Raw genomic sequence first — 19458 nt, 5'->3', positions numbered from 1 at the left:
GATGGCGGACAATCCTTGGGCAGCCAGGGAGCCATTTACTTTTTGTATTACAAAATAATGCCCAATTTTCTTGGCTAGCATAAGAGACTTTCTGTGATTTGTCCTGTCTACTTTTCTACCTGTATCTCCTGACTCTTTCTTACAAATATTTTTTTATTTGTAAGAAATTAATGGAATACAGTTTCAATTTTGTTTCATGGATATATTATGTAGTGTAGCCATTACTGGACTAATGTACATTGTACTCAACTAAGAAATTTCTTATTATCCACATCACTCCCACCCTCCAACCTTCTGAACTCTAGCATCCATCATTCCAGAGTCTACACATTATTTAGCTACCACTTAGAAGTGAAAACATACTATTTGTCATTTCTCTGAGTTGTTTCACTGAAGACACTAGCCTCCGGCTCCATCTATGTTGCTGCAAAAGACATTATTTCATTCTTTTTTTTATGGCTGAGTAGAATTCCATTGCATATACTAGTATATGCTACATTTTCTTTACCTCATCGTCATTTTTTTTAACACAGGACGAATTCTTATATTTATTTTTATGAAATAATGTTGATGATTTAACCCTAAACCAATCCCACGAGTACAGTTTGGCTGCAAGGAAAACACAAATGTTTCCAAATAGTACAATAGAGATTTATCAAGAAAACATCCTTCATATCAAATGCAGACCATATTGTTAAGAAATGGGCAATTTGAAGTTCATAAACTAAACACAAAAAGGGTATTGTAAATAAATGCATCCATCACCACCATCTATACATAACTGACAAAATACAATTCTTTTCTAAAGTCCCTAAGTGCAGGCAACTAACTATGAATAGTTAAAAGCTGATAGCATTAGGAAAAATGAATTTTTTTTTGAAATTAACTTTATTTTCAAGAAACTTAAAGACATTCCTTTTTTTTATATTTGTATGTAAAATTATTATCCCAGTCCTCTCATTACTGATAGATGACAGGTCAATGACCTATAAACAAGGACTTTACACTAGGACCCTAAACTGTATGCTAAAGGCTTAGTAGCTTCAGTACATTCTTTGTGGTTTCATATAATTGCTTTGCAATTGACCTCATCATCTCTTGATAGACACTTAGGTTGCTTTCATATCTCTACTACTGTGAATAGTGCTGTGATGAATGAGTACAGGTGTCTTTTTGACATAATCATTTCTTTTTCTCTGAGTAGATACTCAGCACCGGAATTGTTGGATCATACAGTAGTTTTTATTTTTACCTCTTTGAGAAATCTTGATACTGCTTTCCAAAGAGGTTCCACTCCTATCAGCAGCATATGAGTGTTCCCTTTTCTCTATACTTGCCAACATCTGTTTTTTTTTTTTGGTCTTTCTAATAATAACCACTCTGGTGTACAGTGACATCTCAGTGTGGTTTTTAGCCATACCAAATTATCTAAATTTCCTAAAAACTCCATGCCTCTTCAGAACTCTTTATTCTTTGAACAACCTATTCCTACTCTTCACCAAATTGTTTTCTTGTATTTCAAGCCTCATTTAAAAAAATAAGTCTTTTCTGAAGCTTTCCTGATGGCATCCCTCTTAGCCTCAGGTGGTGTTCTATTCTCTGATCTTGGAAAGCAATTTTCAGTAGTTTTATTGTTGTACATAACACATTGCATGGTGATGATTTGTCTTTACAAAATAAGCAATTTTTAATAAATGTTGAGTAGAATTTTTGTTACATTTATTACATATAACAGACAATATGTAAAATATAAACATTAGGTATGAAAATCACGATGAGTATCCTTGCTGCCTACACTTGGCTTAGAAAAAAATACCATTGTTTTTTGATTTTTACCTTTGTTTATAGTTCTTTGCATTTTCCTGAGGTTAACTCTTTGTCATTTACATTTATGACAAATATCTTTTCCCAGTTAGTAGTATATTTTTCTAATCTTTTATAATGACTTTTGCTAAACATAAATTCTTCATCCCCATGGGGTCAAATTTATCAATTGTTTCTTTATGTTTTATGCCTTTGTGACTTAAATAATCCTTCTCTACTAGGCATTCGTAAAGCAAGTTTTCTACATTCTCTTCTGACAGTTTTATAATTTTTCTTTTCACATTTGTCTTAACTGTGAAACTGGTTGTTGTGTATAGTGTGAAATGGAATCCAATTTCATTTATATTTCTGCATAATTGTCCTAACGCTACTTACTGAAAAGTCTAACATGTTCCCATCAATCTGTTGCAAGCAATATAGTAAACTGTCTATCTATCTATCTATGTATCTATCATCTATGTATCTATCTATCTATCATCTATCTATCATCTATCTATCTATCAATCATCTATCTATCTATCATCTATCTATCTATCTATCATCTATCTATCTATCATCTATCATCTATCTATCATCTATCTATCTATCATCTATCTATCTATCTATCTATCATCTATCTATCTTTGCTTCCTTCCTTCTTTAGTTCTTCTTTCCTTTCTCCCATGATTTTCCCTTTTCTGTGGTATAAAAAATTTTTGTTTGAAATCAACTTTATTAATGTGTATTTGAAGTGGAGGGAGCCAGGGTAAAAATCAAGTGGGAATTGGGTATAGTAAAATGCAGTGTAAGCTAAAAGTCTCAGTAAGGAACCTGGGAGTGACTATGAAAGCTGCCACGATAGGTATGTTAGTAATTCTGAGGAGTACCAAGTCATTATCAGACTGAGGCCACGCGGACTCTAGTTTTTGCAGATTAAAATGGTTAACACATATTAAAAAAATCTTTAATGTGCATTGTATTTCAGAGACAGTAATATACATTCAAGGCAAAAGTCAATGGTAATTGTGATGTTTATTTCCTAGAAATCATTATGAGTTATAATCAAAGAGGCTATTTTTTTTTTAGATTGGCAGAAAGGAGTTCCCCAAATGTTTTGAACTATAATATCATCCCTAAAAGACTTAAATGTCATTTTTAAATATCGTAAGAGGTATAAATGAGCTTTTTGTTTGTTTGTTTTGTTTTGACACAGTCTTTCTCTGTTCCCCAGGCTGGAGTGCTGTGGCATCAGCCTAACTCACAGCAACGTCAAATTTCTGGGCTCAAGCAATCCTGCCTTAGCCTCCCAAATAGCTGGCACTGCAAGCACCCACGGCTATGTCCGTATATCCACCCAATTTTTCTATTTTAAGTAGAGACAGAGGTCTCTCTCTAGCTCAGGCTGGTCTCAAACTCCTGAGCTCAGGTGGCCCCCACCTTAACCTCCCAGAGTGCTAGGATCACAGGCCTGCACCATTGTGCCCAGACAGTAAGAGGTACAAATGAGCTTTTGAAAAAGCAGTTTCTTTTCTTTTTTTTTTGAGACAGGGTCTCACTGTGTCACAGCGACCACCTCAAACTCTTGGGCTTAAGCTATTCTCTTGCTTCAGCGTCCCAAGTAGCTGGGACTACAGGTGGCCTGCCACAATGCCCGGCTATTTTTTGTTGCAATTGTTGTTGTTTAGCTGGTCTGGGCTGGGTTCGAACCCTCCAGCCTGGGTATATGTGGCTGGTGCCATAACCACTGTGCTACAGGTGCCAAGCTGGTTTCATCATTTTTTAATTGTATCTCAATAAACTTTATTCCAGAGGTCTTGGTACTTCATATGAAGAATAAAGAATTAAAGACTTAAGGGGAAATAAAACCATAATTATTTGCAGGTGATATTACTGACAACATAGAAAACAAAAGGAAACTAGCTATAAATTATTAAAATAACAAAATTCAACAAGTTGCCTGGATACAAAGTGGACCAATATACAGAAATTCAGATGAATGTCTGAACCAGTAATAATCAAATGTAAACTGCAAGTTTAAACAGACACAAATGTAGGCCAGGCTCAGTGGCTCATGCCTGTAATCCCAGCACTCGGGGAGGCTGAGGCGGGTGGATTGTCTGAGCTCACAGGTTCAAGACCAGCCTGAACCAGAATGAGACCTTGCCTCTAAAAATAGCCAGGCGCTGTGACAGGCGCCTGTAGTCCCAGCTACTTGGGAGGCTGAGGCAAGAGAATTGCTTGAGCCCAAGAGTTTGAGATTGCTGTGAGCTGTGACACCACAGCACTCTACTGAGGGCAACAAAGTGAGACTCTGTCTTAAAAAAGAAGAAAAGACACAAATAAAAATTATGAGGTACCAAGGAATAAAACTATCAAAAGATGCGCAAGAACTATTTGTAGAATATTGAGATAGTTTACTGAAGAGCATTAAAGAAGATCAATTAAATGTGGAGGTATGCCAAGTTTATGGATAGAAAGATTTACTAGAACTATTTGTAGAATATTGAGATAGTTTACTGAAGAGCATTAAAGAAGATCAATTAAATGTGGAGGTATGCCAAGTTTATGGATAGAAAGATTTACTATTGACATGATGTAATTGCTATCCACTTAAAATTCAACATGGTTTTTGTGGAACTTGGAAAGCTAATTAATATGGATGTTTAAAAGACCAAAAAATTACCAGGCACTTCAGGAGGCAGAGGAGGAAAAGAGGAGAGGAGGAGCAAAGAAACAAGGCTTCTCTCTTAAATATAGTTAGTGTAAAATTAAGACAATGTGGGTCATACAGCATTAAACAAGTTAGTTAGAATCAGGAATTGGTGAAGAATTAGAGCGCTCAGAGGTACATGCGGAGTTTGATGTAAGGCATAACTGCATGACATCAGTGGGGAAAGGAATATCTACTAAATAAGCGGAGTTGGAAAAAGATGGTTTGCATAAAAAAAATTAAATTCTATTCCCTAACTCCTACCATACATAATTCCAGATGGATTAAAATTTGAAGGGTAAGAGCAAAATTTTTAATTTTCAGTAGAGAATATGAATGAATGTTTTTCTGACTCTTTTTTTTTTTTTTTTGAGGCAGAGTCTCACTATGTCGCCCTCAGTAGAGTGCCATAGCGTCACAGCTCACAGCAACCTCAAACTCTTGGGCTTAAGCAATTCTCTTGACTCAGACTTCCAAGTAGCTGGGACTACAAGCATATTTTTCTGACTTTTAAGTTGTGAAAGAATTCTTAAATAAAATCACAGGAAACTATAAAGATTAATGAATTGAGCTATATAACAGTTTTTTGTTTTTTTTTAAATCAAGGAATACCTGAAAGGAAGAGAAAAGGCAAACTATCCACTGGGAGAATATATCTGCTACATATATAACTGAAAAAAGGTTATTATTAAGGACACAGAAAGAATTTCTATAAGAAAAGAGGAAAAGGGCTCGGTGCTCATGCTCAGTGGTTAGGGTGCTGGCCACATGCACTGGGGCTGGTGGGTTTGAGCCTGGCCTGGGCCTGCTAAACAGCAACAACAACAATAACAAAAAAATAGCCTGGCATTGTGGTGGGCACTTGTAGTCCCAGCTACTTGGGAGGCTGAGGCAAGAGGATCGCTTAAGCCTGAGAGTTTGAGGTTGCTGTGAGCTGTGACACCTGGCACTCTGCTGAGGGTGACAAAATGAGTCTGTCTCCAAAAAAAAAAAAAAAATATTCTACTTCATTGGTAATCTGGAAAACGGAAGTCAAGACTACAATAAAATACTACTTTTCACTTGTTAACTTGTCAAAAATTTAACCCTGACAATACAATGTATTGGATGTAGGTCAATAAAACTTCTATAAACTGATTGTGAGAATATAAATTAGAACAGCTATTTGGGAACACAATTTGTTTCCATTTTGTGAAGATGAGTATTCATATTCTTATTGAACTCTGCAATTACTTTTTCATGTATATTTCCAAGAAAATATCTTTAATATTTTCCAGAGGAGTTTCACTAGAGTATTCAGAATAGCACTGTTCATTATAACAAAATAACTGGAAATAATTCAAATAAAAATTGAAGAAAAGATGAACAGATTATTAGTATTATATGGCACTGAAATGAAAGAACTACAGCTACATATAATATCAAGTTCAATGGAAAAATAAGAGCAAAACAAACTCCAAAAGACAACAAAAAGCATGATACCCATTTACAAAGAGTTATAGAAGCAAGCTAAACAATATTTTGATTTAGTTATATAAATATATAAATATTAAATAAATACAAAATAATTATAAAAAAAATTTAAGGTGACAGACAAGAAGCAGCATATAGATGTATATAATACACTGCTAATCTAATTCACAGCCCAGATGTTCATTATGTTGCAAAGCAAGCAAGACATGATTGGCATGATTAAATTCAATTAATTCAAATTCTGCACACCCAAGTTCCATTAAAAAATATGAACTATGTTCTTGATATATTACTTTTCCCCAGCTTAAGGTACAAAATAAAATCATATCTCTTTGTAGTATTTAAATTAATTAGCCAATTTCCCCATTTCCCTTTGGGTCTTTCCTTTTGGCTACATTCCCTGGGGACTCAATCCAAAGATTCAGTTCTCTGAGGCTGCCACAAGGTGTCACTGTTGAAAACAGGTGGTGGCCTAGTCTGATGATGCCGTTCTGACTGCCATGATGTAGAGACACCACGTTATGAAGGGAAGCTGTAGTTTCTAAGGGCTTAGAGATGTGTGGATAGTTTGCATTTTCTTTTCCTTCTTAGAAAAGAGGAAATGTGTTGAGGTGGAAGGCATTCTTTCAGTAAAGCATCACAAGAATGGAGAAGCAAGAATCCAATCAATTCTAAAATGAAGGCAGTAGATGAGCTAATACGTGGTGGGGGGGTAGGGAATGAGGGAGTCGGGAGGGAGGTGGGCGTCATGGAGAGTGACACACCTCTTTGGGGCGGGACAGAATTATAAGAGGGACTTTACCTAACAAATACAATCAAGGTACCCTAATTCTTTGTAACCTCAATGAATCCCAGATAATAATAATAAAAGAAAAACCTTAATGGCTTAAAAACAACAGCAAAAAAAAAAAGAAAGAAAGAAAAGAAAAAAAGAAGAAGAAAAGTAAATTGGAGCTTATTACATTTCCATTCCCTACAGAGCTGTTATATTTATTTATTTATTTATTTTGAGACAGAGCCTCAAGCTGTCGCCCTGGGTAGAGTGCTGTGGCCTCACAGCAACTTCCAACTTCTGGGCTCAAGCGATTCTCCTGACTCTGCTTCCCGAGTAGCTGGGACTACAGGCGCCCGCCACAACGCCAGCTATTTTTTGGTAGCAGCCATTATTGTTTTTTGCCAGGCCTGGGTTGGATTCGAAACCGCCAGCTCAGGTGTATGTGGCTGGCATCTTAGCAGCTTGAGCTACAGGCGCCGAGCCCAGAGCTGTTATTTTTAAATCTTGTGCTCAGGATTAGTGAGGCTGATTCCCAAGAGTTTTCTGAAGCTCAGCCAGAAAGCTTCTGGGCTTGGTTTTGGCTGGCATTACCGTTCCTCTTTCTACCCTCAGTCATAATCTGTCCCACTCATGAAAGCCCTAATGTCTTTTCTTGCTAGCTTGCCTGAAATGGTACGTTTCAGTTTCCTAGATATTGTAAGATTTGACTTCAATGGAAAGGAGATGAGACTCATTTCCTTTGCTCCACATAGGCTTTTTAGGTCCCATTAAACAAAAATAAGCAAATGGGACTTAATTAAACTAAAAAGCTTCTGCACAGCTAAGGACACAACAATTAAATAAAATAGACAACTTCAGAATGGGAAAAAATATTTGCATGTTACAAATCTGACAAAGGCTTGATAACTAGGATCTATAGAGAACTCAAATTAATCAACAAAAAAACCCAGCAGACAATCCCATCTACCACCAGGCAAGAGATATGAACAAAATGTTCTCTGAGGAAGACAGGCAAATATATGAAAAAATGCTCATAATCTCTAAGCACCAGAGAAATGCAAATCAAAACCACCCCGAGATATCACCTAACACCAGTAAGAATTGCCCATATCACAAAGTCCCAAAGTTGCAGATACTGTTACAGATGGAGAAAGGGAACAATTTTATACTATTGGTGGGACTGCAAACTAATACAACCTCTTTGGAAAGAAGTATGGAGAATCCTCAAAGAACTCAAATTAGACCTCCCATTTGATCCTGCAATACCATTGCTAGGCGTCTATTGAGAAGAAAAAAAAACATACTGTTCATCACAGCTCAATTTACATCAACCCAGGAATGGATTAACAGACTGTGGTATATGTATACCATGGAATACTATTCTGCCATAAAGATGGAGATTTTACATCTTTTGTATTGACCTGAATGGAGTTGAAATGCGTTCTCCTCTGTAAAGGATCATAAGAATGGAAAACCAAATATCCAATGTACTCAATGCTATTATGAAGCCAGCAGATGATCTAACACATGCCCACATAAGAGAAAAACTCAATTCAATTCAAGTTGGGGGGGAGGGGGAACAAGAGAAGGAGGAAAGGAGAGGAGGGAGAAGGGGAATTGGTGTGCTCCCACTTACTGGGCACAATGTAAGGGTATATAACACACCCATAAGAGGGACTCTACCTAACAAACACAAATACTGTACCCGAGTTGTTTGTACCCTCACATTAACTTGAAATAAAAAACAAAGCAAAACCCAAAACCCAGAAAACAAACGACAAACCCTAGAAGGAGAAAAAAAATAAAAATAAACATTAAGTCCCAACTTCCCCCTGTTACTTAACTCCCATCCATATAATTACAAGAGAATGTGTAAGTAATTCTTTATGGGACGAAGAAAATTTATCCAAAATAACTTTCTGCCTCTTCCAGAAGAGACAGAAGATGTTGGCAACATTTGAGTAACAACATCTTTTGCATAATTATTAAAAAGTTAAATCCTACTTTCCTGGTAAACAACCATGCTAATATTGGTAAAACTTTTATTAAAAATATTTTCGTATGCATTTCCTCATAATACTGTAATATAGACATGAATATGCTCTAGAAGGGATTTGTTTTTGGTTCTTCCTTCTTTTCTTCAAGAGACCCTACTGAGAGCGCTTGAGCAGGACCAGCTGTGTATTTTGTGGATTCCAGTGCAGAATGAAAATGCGGAGCTCCCAGTTAGAAATTTATTAAGAATTTCGAAAGGTCAACATCAGAGCGTTGAATTGTGAGCCCTTCAAAGCTCAGTCCCCTGGGTTGAATAGACTGAGATCACACAGAGTGGCTATTATTTTAATTCAAGCAGGATTTTGGTGTCTTCTAGTGACAGTGTTATATTTCTTCTACATCTGAGTGTCTTGCTCCCAAGTCTGTCCCATAGGGAAGCATGAATTTTCACATTTCAAAAGAACAGCAAACAAAAATGTAGGCCTTTAAACGTATGAGTTGATTCAATCCAGTAGCACCTGAGATTTTGGCATAAAGAGATAAGAGTTAAACCCAATTCTGCCAAGTCTAAGAAAACTAATGAAATATGTTCTTTTAATCATATTTATATAAAGAAGAAAAGAGTAAAGTAACAGGTGAAGGGCTCTTCTCAGTGACTGGAATGGAAGGCAAAACATGGACTGTGATCATCTCAGGGCTTCCTAAAATAACAAAGGATATGTGTCCATTTTTCTGCTTGAACCACTGATCTCATCCAAGTGTGACTGGGATCAGGCTTCTTAGGGCCACCTGTAACTCAAGGGTTCCAATTTGCTTTTGTAGCCTTTATGCAATAGCAGACTTAAAGCCTTTCGTGCTTTAGGCGACAAAACATAGGTAAACGGAGACTCCTGAGAGGATGGAGGAACGCTTTAGGCTCATCGAGCTGGTAAACTTTTGAATGACAAGGTTGCTGGATTTAGTTGTGTGTGTGTTTTTTCATTTTCAGATTCGATTCCCTTGAGGCTAATCGCTAAGTTATAAATCAGCAGAATTCACATGGTTCAGTTCTTCTAGTTCCACACAAACATTTATGGTGGTTAGAAAAGAAACAAAGAATAAAGTTTCTTCAGTAACGAGTCAAAAATGGCATCTTCTGTCATGCGAGAGGTATGTGGAGAATGTGGGATTATGAAAGAAAGATCTCTGTATTCTCTTTTCTTGACGTTTTCTTAAGAAGTAAATTGCCCTAATAATGTAGTAGCATTGCTGGTGCGCTGATTCTTCCTTTTTGAATTCTGGTCATGTGCAGGGAAAATGTGCGAGAATGGGGAAGATTGTATTAATAGAAGATTCAGGACTTAGTATGAATCTATAGGCAGAATCATTTTAATATGTGAACAGGATAATGTGCTGCCTTTTGGGAGTGCAGTACTTTTCCAGGAAAGAATATTTAGAATCCTGGAAATGGTTACTTCTTCATAAGTGGCTGAATAAATTATTTAGCACAACTACTCACCTAGGAGAAGTGGAGGGTTAAGACAGTTACCTGGGCTTTTTCTTCACAATCCAATTCTTTCACTTCTTAGGGATATCTTTTCTAGTCAAATATATTCTTGAATATGGTATTTTTTATAAGAAGAAAGGAAGGAAGGACAGAAAGAAGGATGGAAGGAAGCTTTTGATAGTATATTCATTATATATCAGGCATTGTATTATTTAATAGGATACAATTCATTAGCATTAAATATTTGATGGCAAATAAACAACTGAAAAAAATCAATAGCTTGGATAAGAGGAAAATAATTAAAGGAAAGCAGAAAGTATGATTAACAAGAAGAAGGAATAGTGACATCCCTCAAAAGTTTTAAAAGTGGTTACTAAAGCAGTGGACTATTAAATCATGTAGCACTAATCCCAGTTAATGACAAGGCAAAAAGAAATGAGATCACGTTGGAAAAATCAGAAAATTCTTTATCATTGTGGTCATGGTACCACAGTTTAATCATTTTCTCAGGGAACATGGAAAACATATTTATTTTAACAATTTTGTAGAATAAAGTTTAGATGTGTTATTTATTCATAAGCTGAATGGGAAAACAAGTCATTATGTTTCAGATTTTTTTTTTTTTTTTGAGACAGAGTCTCACTATGTCACCCTGGGTAGAATGCCATGGAATTACAGCTCATAGCAACCTCAAACTCTTGGGCTTAAGCGATTCTCCCAAGTAGCTGGGACTACAGGCACCTACCACAACACCCAGCTATTTTTTGGTTGTAGTTGTCGTTGTTTGGCAGGCCCAGGCTGGATTCGTACCCGCCAGCTCTGGTATATGTGGCTGGCATCTTTGCCACTGAGTTACAGGTGCCCAACCTATGTTTCAGGTCTTTAATTGTTATGTCTAAGCCTCATGCAGAAAAATAACAGAAATGGAAAAAAGTCAGACTTTCTATTTGACTGCCTGGCAATCTGTTACCTATAGATGTCTGCTCAATAGATTTAAAACATAGAATAAGGGACACTGGAAGAATATAGCTTTAGAACACTGTTTTTTTCATTTAGCTTTTTGTAGACAATCAATCTGAAATATGTAAAGAACATGGTTACTGAAAGGTTTAAACTGATGATAGATGTCACATGCAAAAACTATGCCAAATATACCATGGAGGATGTGAGGCTTACACGGAATTGAAAGTATCGTCTGATAAACTCATCAGACAGTCATCTGATGTGCCTCTCCCCACTCTGTTTTGGTTGTATGAGGAATTAAACATGAATTTAGGCATCATGTGTTTTAAAGAATTTTATTCTAGTACTTAAGGCTAATTGGCTTATTAAAGTTTCTGGCTGATTCAAGGAAAAGGAACCAAGCTCTCTACCCTGCAATTGGAGACTTAGCAGGACTGAGGATGACATTTATAGATGTGGGATGGTAGGATGATTCATAATCTCCAAGTCACTAATCCAAGAACACAAAGGAGTAGCAAATAAATCTCAAGCTTACTATTGTGGTGGACTTGACTTTAGCCCAAAAATATTGTGTGTGATAAAATTATTTGTTATTTGTTCTTTCTCTTAGCTTTTCTTTCTAAGGAGTAAAGTGATTTTAAAAATAAACCAACTACATTTTCCTTGAGCATACTAAAGGTGATCAGAATCTCTTTTTCTTGTTTGTAATTCTGTATTTTCTACCAATATTGCCTTCTGTGGTAATCAGCAAATAGCTAACAGGAAGTGGAAAATAGCTACATATTTTGGTACCAAGGGGATGGGGAAATCCTTCACCTCTCATTTTTTCCTCCTGTCATTTTTTCTATGAGGATGTTAGGAGGAGTAACACAGTGTGTACTTACTAGAAACCCCAATTTTAGCTGTTAAAGATGAATGTACTGTAGTTTGAAAATTAGTTGTACAGATTTCAGAAATTTTTGGTTAAAAGTACTTTGATGAAACTATCCTTCAAAATTAAGTCAACTGTTTCTCAATACAGCATTTAGGGTGTTAATTGGCAGAGCCCTCAAATGTGGTTTGGTAGTGGTCGTATTTTGTGGTATACGATCACCCTGGTCACAGGTACAAAGGTGGCTCCTTCCTCCACCTTTAGCTCCAATGCTGAGATGTGTCCCTTCACATAGTCAGGCTATTGGGTTCTCTGTAAATGGGGCTGGGGTCCCAGAGTGGGAAGAATAAAAAGGATAAAATTGCCTTGGTCTTACCATTTGGTATGAATTGGAGAAAGCTTTTAATTTCAGATATGCACTCACTCTCTTGTAGCTAACTTAATTACCTTAATTTTCTTTTCTTTCTTTTTTTTTTTTTTATTGTTGAGGATTCATTGAGGGTACAAGAAACCAGGTTACACTGATTGCATTTGTTGACCTTAATTTTCATTTAAAAAAAAATCACTACCCAAATTTAAGAACAAAGTGGGGAATCTCTTTTGACTCTAAACTGACCAAGAATACTGGCTTGGGGGGCAACAGTGAAACTAAGAACCTTTTCTCTCTTACTCTATTTTCTCTCCAACCCCCTAATTTCTCTGCTGTGTTACAGAGATCCCCAAGAATTACTTTTAGGTCTCAGAATACTTAAAGCCTTTTGTCTTTTTTTTTTTCATCCCACCTTGTGTTTGGAATAGGCTTTTTTCTCTTCTGTTCAAATCCTTTTCATTCATTGGTCAAAAGTCACATGCTTGCTGGAACATTCTTGTCTAACCCAAACTGAAATTCTCTTGTCTACTTTTGATCTTTGGTTGCACACTTTGCCTGGAGCTCTTTTTTGGTCAATTAATCACCCCCGAGGTACAGAATCTTTTAGGTTTTCAGTGTTGATGTGTTTTGTTTCTTCAGCTGTTTTGTAGAATCCCTGCTGCCAAGCACTGCGTTCATACTTTCCTCTTTCTTTCTTTTTGTCTTATATATTGTGGGCATTCAATTAATATATCTTGCTCAATTTGTGCTGTGTTCTTATATCACAAAGCTGAGAATTTTTTGGTTTATCTGTAAGTCACTGTTCAGGTCTGAGATGTATGAGGCCACTGACAGCCAGACGCTTTTCTGCAATATTAAGAGTTATACTTTGCATATAGATAGTGCTTTTCTTCCTAATGTGCATTTTAAAAAGGAAATTATTCTAACTCATGGACATGTTGCAACCGCCCTGATGGCCATTTCAGAAAAAGAGTCCCAAAATTGCTTTGAAGGGCATCAGTGCATAGCTTCCCGAGGAGAGTACCTTGAAGGTGACCCATAGTGTTATGCAGGATTGAAGTATGTAGCACCTTTTCTCGCATAAGTTCGTGAAATTCATTGTCCAAAATTTGTGGATTTTTATAAGCAAAATGAATGCAATGGGTCCCCATGAGGAGGGCATAATCTTGTTTTTCTTGTAGTGGAGATGGCTTGCTTTCTAAAAACTCCCCAGCCACCTGCTTGTAGCTGTCTGTGTGACCTACACTCCAGAACTTGCTGGGCAGTCCTTATTGCCTATTGCATGCTGCACGGGGCTCTGCGGAAAGACAATGGGGAGGTGCGTTTGCTCTTTGCAGAGGAGTGAAGTCTGTCCACTTTTGGTCTCTGCCTACCTCTGCTTTAGCTGCTCTGGCTGGTGTGATGCTTCTTAAATCTTTATGATTTGCTGAACAAAGTGACTCTATCAGATAATTAGAGGTAATTAAATGATTCTCCTCCCTTTCAACAACCTTAGCATAAAGAAAAAAAATCAAAGCAAAAATAATAGGACACAAGAATGAAACTATTCTCAAATAACAACCTCTTGGTCCCACAAGGCAAAAGACCCCAATCAAATCCAATCTGGTTCTGTATTCCAGACTCTTTTGAGAAAGCAGGGTCTGTATCATGTAATAGATCACTATTCCTCCTGTGCATGTGAGGGGGACCAATTATAGTTAGTTTAAATAATGTGTTCTTTTTCTTCTTTTTAAAAATTTCATAAGTAAGAAATTTACTGGAGTAAAGTAAGAGCTTACTAAATGTCAGTGGTAGAGAGGAAGGTGTAAGGTAAATAATGGTCATTTAAACCAGTTAGGCTAAAATTTCATGGGCTCACAAACAAAGGTTAAGGTAAGTAAGAGGAAAAGATCAGACATAATATTTCAGTATATATTATCTTCCTTGAATCTTCTATATCCTTCTCAAGCTTTTCTATGAAGCTGTAGATAAAACAGAATATTTTGTTTATTTTCTGACAAAATTCTATGTGTTCTTATTTTTTAAAGGAAACATTGGATTGCTCTGAATATGGAAATGGATCTTGCCCAGACAATGAGAATTCCCCGGGTGTCCGAGCTGCCATGTATTTATTTATGGCAGGAGCCATACTCATCACAGTATTCGGCAATCTTGCCATGATAATTGCCATTTCCTACTTCAAGCAGCTTCACACACCAACCAACCTCCTCATTCTCTCCATGGCAGTCACTGATTTCCTCCTGGGATTTACCATCATGCCGTACAGTATGATCAGATCAGTGGAGAACTGTTGGTATTTTGGGCTTACATTTTGCAAGATTCATTATAGTTTTGACTTGATGCTTAGCATCACGTCTATTTTCCATCTTTGCTCGGTAGCTGTTGACAGATTTTATGCTATCTGTTACCCATTACGTTATTCCATGAAAATGACAATTCCAGTCATTAAACGGTTGCTCTTTCTCTGCTGGTCCGTCCCCGGAGCATTTGCATTTGGGGTGATCTTCTCGGAGGCCTACGCCGATGGCATAGAGGGCTATGCCATCTTGGTTGCTTGTTCCAGTTCCTGCCCAGTGATGTTCAACAAGCTGTGGGGGACCACCTTGTTTATGGCAGGTTTCTTCACTCCTGGATCTGTGATGGTGGGCATTTATGGCAAAATTTTTGCAGTATCTAGAAAACATGCTCGTGCAATCAGTAATTTGCCAGAAAATCAGAATCATCAAATGAGGAAAGACAAAAAAGCAGCAAAAACGTTAGGAATAGTGATGGGTGTTTTCTTATTGTGTTGGTTTCCTTGTTTCTTCACCATTTTGTTGGATCCCTTTCTAAACTTCTCTGTTCCTGTCGTTCTGTTTGATGCCTTGACATGGTTTGGCTATTTTAACTCTACATGTAATCCCTTAATATATGGTTTCTTCTATCCCTGGTTTCGCAGAGCGCTTAAGTACATTTTGCTAGGTAAAATTTTCAGCTCACATTTCCATAACACTAATTTGTTTACTCAAAAAGAAACGGAATAGACTTATTCTGCATGAGTGAACTGAAGCAACAAGACTAAAACTTAGAAAAATAAAATTGCTTAAAGCATCACGTGTGTGTATATGTATACGTGCATGCACACGCCTGTATCTTTTTGGCTAGCTTAGAAATCTCTTCATTCTTAAGACTTGAGTAAAAAAGGAAATCTATTCTTTGGGCCCCAACCCCCTCTAATACCTTTCAGAATCCTTCATACACCCGCTACTTTCAGATAGAGAGAAAGAAAGAAAATTAGAAAAGTAAAGAGAAGGTGGAAAAATCCAGGAATGGAAGAAAGAGGATGCAGGAAAACTTCCATACTACTCAAAAAGGATCAAAATATAAAACTTGACCTCTCAATACCACACACATGCTGTGCGACGTTCCCATTTAACTTTTGCTCCTTAGTATCTGATCAGGTGCATTTTGACACATCAACAACAATCTAAAAATTATAAATAAGTAAATAAGGAAATAATTAAAAAACCCATATTCTTTCAGGATCAGTAATTTGTTAGCTGAAAGGTAAGCCTTTTACTAGATTGAATGTTTTTTTAAACAAAAGATGAAATGGAAAGTGTAACTGACCAGCGTGATGAAAATGTGTCAAACGGTCTATAAAACCAGTGTATGGTGCCCCATGGTCGCATTAATGTACACAGCTATGATTTAATAATAATAAAACAAAAAGAAAGTGTAACTGAGACCCCAGACTCTAGGTGAGTTTTCATTAATGCAACATCTTAATCACAGCAGCTGGCGATTTTCTATTTGATTAGCAGCTGAATTCTGTCCAGTGTCTTAAAAATTTCACCCTTTGCCTCATCCACATTTTGGATTGCTATTTGGTATTCTGATGTTTAATATGTGTAAAATATCTGACAAAAAGGTTGTGTTTTGAATCCATCATTCCTTTTTTCTTAATGTATATATACGGATATTTTTGAATAATAAAGTAGTGGGGTTGGCATGGTGGCTCATGCCTACAATCCTAGCACTCTGAAAGGCCGAGGTTTGAGCTCAGGAGTTCCAGACCAGCCTGAACATGAGGGAAATCCCATCTCTACTAAAAACTGAAAAATTCACAGGGTCTTGTGGCAGGTGCCTGTAGTCCCACTACTCAGGAGACTGAGGCAGGAGGATTGCTTGAACCAAGGAGTTTGAGATTAATGTAAGCTATGCTGATACCATGGTACTCTAGCCTGGGCAATAGAGTGAGACTCTGTTTCCACACATACATGCAAAAAAGTAGTGAGAGGAAAAAGCAAAGAAGAAAATTATTAACTGTAAGTTGAGACTCATTCATAACAGATGGACTATAATCAATTTTGTATTGTCATGTGTTAAATACCTGGCTTTCAAGAAAAATAAAAGCCCTGATTGGTAGAGTTTGATGATTTCCATGGTATATAAATCTTCCCTTATAACTGATTTTAAGTGATATATGTAATATTAACTGGCTATCAAAATTGCTGAAAAGTTAAAAACCTATTTTCAAAAATAGACATGGTAGATCCAGTATACCAGTGGCTGCAAGCAACATTTTTAATGAAAAGCAAAATAGTTCAGAAGAAAATAGGTAATATTAGAAGACCTCAGTTTTGCTGAAGGTAGTATTACCTCATGAAGTTTTAGTTTCAGATATATATGTGTGTTTTTATATATGTAAGTGAACTTGGGTGGCACCAAAATAGTTCTTGTTCAATTTATTCATTTGCATCATGCTAATGAAAAAAGTGAGTTTCTGAGAAGAGAGTAACGAAAGCCAGGTGCAGCGATGAGAGCTCATCTGATTTTCTGGATACTATTGAGTTATTTGCTAACTTTTTAAATGAAATGATGTTTACACTGTTTTGATATAAACACACACACACAAAGACTTTTTGTTTTCATTAAAAAAAACCTATTGCTTAAAAATATGCGTAAAATAGATTTTAGCCTTACTGTAAAGTAGAATTATTTTGAATTAATATTTATTAAATTTACTTCCCTATTCATTATATATGACTTTAGAAAATAATACCAAATATCTTGGTGGGAGGTTGACTCTTGTCATCTCCTGGAGTTGGTGACGGTCCTTTTACAGGGAGATGATGTTTATGTTGGTGGATTTTGTTGATGTTGGTGCTTACAGACAAAATAAAAATTTGGCAACATTATGTGGGCCTTGGCAGTTTCTCATGATACTTTTCACTCTTTTGATTAGAATCCTATTAATACTTTAAAGGATTATTCAAATAGCTCCTCTGGAAAGCTTTGCTAAGTTATTTCTCTTTCACTGAAACAGATGATTTTCTTTGTACCTTTTCACTAAACACTTCGGAATTGCAGAACATAATCACCCTGCCCTGTTAGCTGGTGAGGAATGTAGAGCGGTCCTGGCTGCTATCTCCTTGCTGCCTTGCACCATTCACTCTGCTTTCACTTCCTGAGGTTAAGAAATCATCTTCCTCCTCATCCAGAACTTTGTGAAATGTTACAAATGACAAAACAGAGCCTGGAAGATTTAGCGATTTACCCTGGATTATACAGGGGTGGCCATAAAGTTTGTGTGCAATTTTGACTAGCACACTACATTGCACATGAACTTTATGGCCACCCCGTACAACTAATTATAAAAATAGACCAGAACCTAGCTTACTTGACTTCTTATTCCATGCTCTTTGTTTCTTGAACTACTATTTCAAAGATTAAAACATTCAACTGACTTTCTTTCTTTTAAACTAAAGGTTTTAGCCGAACTCATAGAAACCACTGAAGTATAAATACATTTTTTCCCACCTCAATATCTTCTTATTACATTCAGAAATCAAAATGTAAACAGAAGCCTTTGATGATTCAGATAATTATTCCTCCTTCGGATGTTAGCCTACATTTACTTTAGCCTACACATGTCTGTGTATTTGTAAAATCTGGAAGTTTCTTACCTAATCTTTCCAGAATGACCATAAAATCACATATTCAATTATTATCTTTCAGTTGGAAAAAGAGAAACCAAAACTTTCAAAATACACAGACTATTTCAATTTCCCTTAAGAAAGAGAATTAAAAGTGCAGTCCCACTGGGACTCTGCAGTTAGTGCTGTCTTGATTCTCTTTGATCTGAGTTCTTCACTCTAGTTCTCTTGAGAGAAGAAGCAAACTTATATGAATCAGCTCTCGCTCCTCTATACTAAACTTTCTAGAATGTCCTGATGTTACACCTGCAAATTCACCAGAAGAGGCTCAATGATTCACAACTAACTTTTCAGGAGAAAGAAGGTACTGGGTCCACAAAAAGAATTTGAAATGTTCTACTCTTTTTAAAATTATTGCTGATTTTTCTCATCTTCAAAACGATTGAATAGTAATAATAAGCTTTCATAGAGAACCAGAAATTGTTGCAAATAGGCTGCAATAGAGAAGGCAGGGCTTTTTCTTAACTGACAATTATTATGATATTATCGTGAAAGATCTTAAATTTTCCATCAAAATTTGTTTGACATGGTTTGTAAATTTCTATGTTTACAACACAGAAAATGCTTTTGTAAAGTACTATATAAAATGCTTTTGTAAAGTACTATATAAAATGTAAGGTACTTAGATATTTCAATAAACCTAAAATGCACTTTCCTCCTTGGCATCATATCTCAATAACAAAAATGCTTGCTAAATACTACTGAAGTCCTTGGCAGATACTACATATTTCATTTCTGGTATTTTTTCCCTTGTAAGCAGTATTTAATGAAGATCTTCTGTTGCCCTTCTAGAAACCGTTTCTTCATTGCAGACATAAAGAGTGCCCAAAGTGAAAATGCAGTCTCCCTGTCGTCTAGAACACTTCCCAAATTCAATGGGCATAAAAATAAAATAGGTATCTTGGTAAGAATTATGTTTGGGGTTGGGTCTGAGATTTTTCATTTCCAAGAATACTCCAGGAGATAACAATGGGTCGGATCATCAAATATATTTTGATTAGTGAGGGCTATATGGGAGGAATGACAAACCCCTG

At 36.4% G+C, this 19458-nt stretch overlaps 1 protein-coding gene across 1 annotated transcript; it reads left to right on the top strand.

Moving 5' to 3' along the window:
- Nucleotides 1–14476: 14476 nt before the first annotated feature.
- LOC128586090 (trace amine-associated receptor 2) lies at nucleotides 14477–15469 on the top strand. The gene has a single exon (XM_053591620.1). It carries the CDS (start codon nucleotides 14549–14551, stop codon nucleotides 15467–15469), a length of 921 nt encoding a protein of 306 aa, XP_053447595.1. The 5' UTR covers nucleotides 14477–14548.
- Nucleotides 15470–19458: the final 3989 nt, after the last annotated feature.

The sequence above is a fragment of the Nycticebus coucang genome, chromosome 5, assembly GCF_027406575.1.
Source record: "Nycticebus coucang isolate mNycCou1 chromosome 5, mNycCou1.pri, whole genome shotgun sequence".
Lineage (NCBI taxonomy): Eukaryota > Metazoa > Chordata > Mammalia > Primates > Lorisidae > Nycticebus > Nycticebus coucang.
This window is presented reverse-complemented; position numbering and strand designations above follow the sequence as displayed.

Coding starts and splice junctions, on each gene's coding strand:
- LOC128586090 (XM_053591620.1), top strand. CDS start 14,549: ATGTATTTATTTATGGCAGGAGCCATACTCATCACAGTATTCGGCAAT.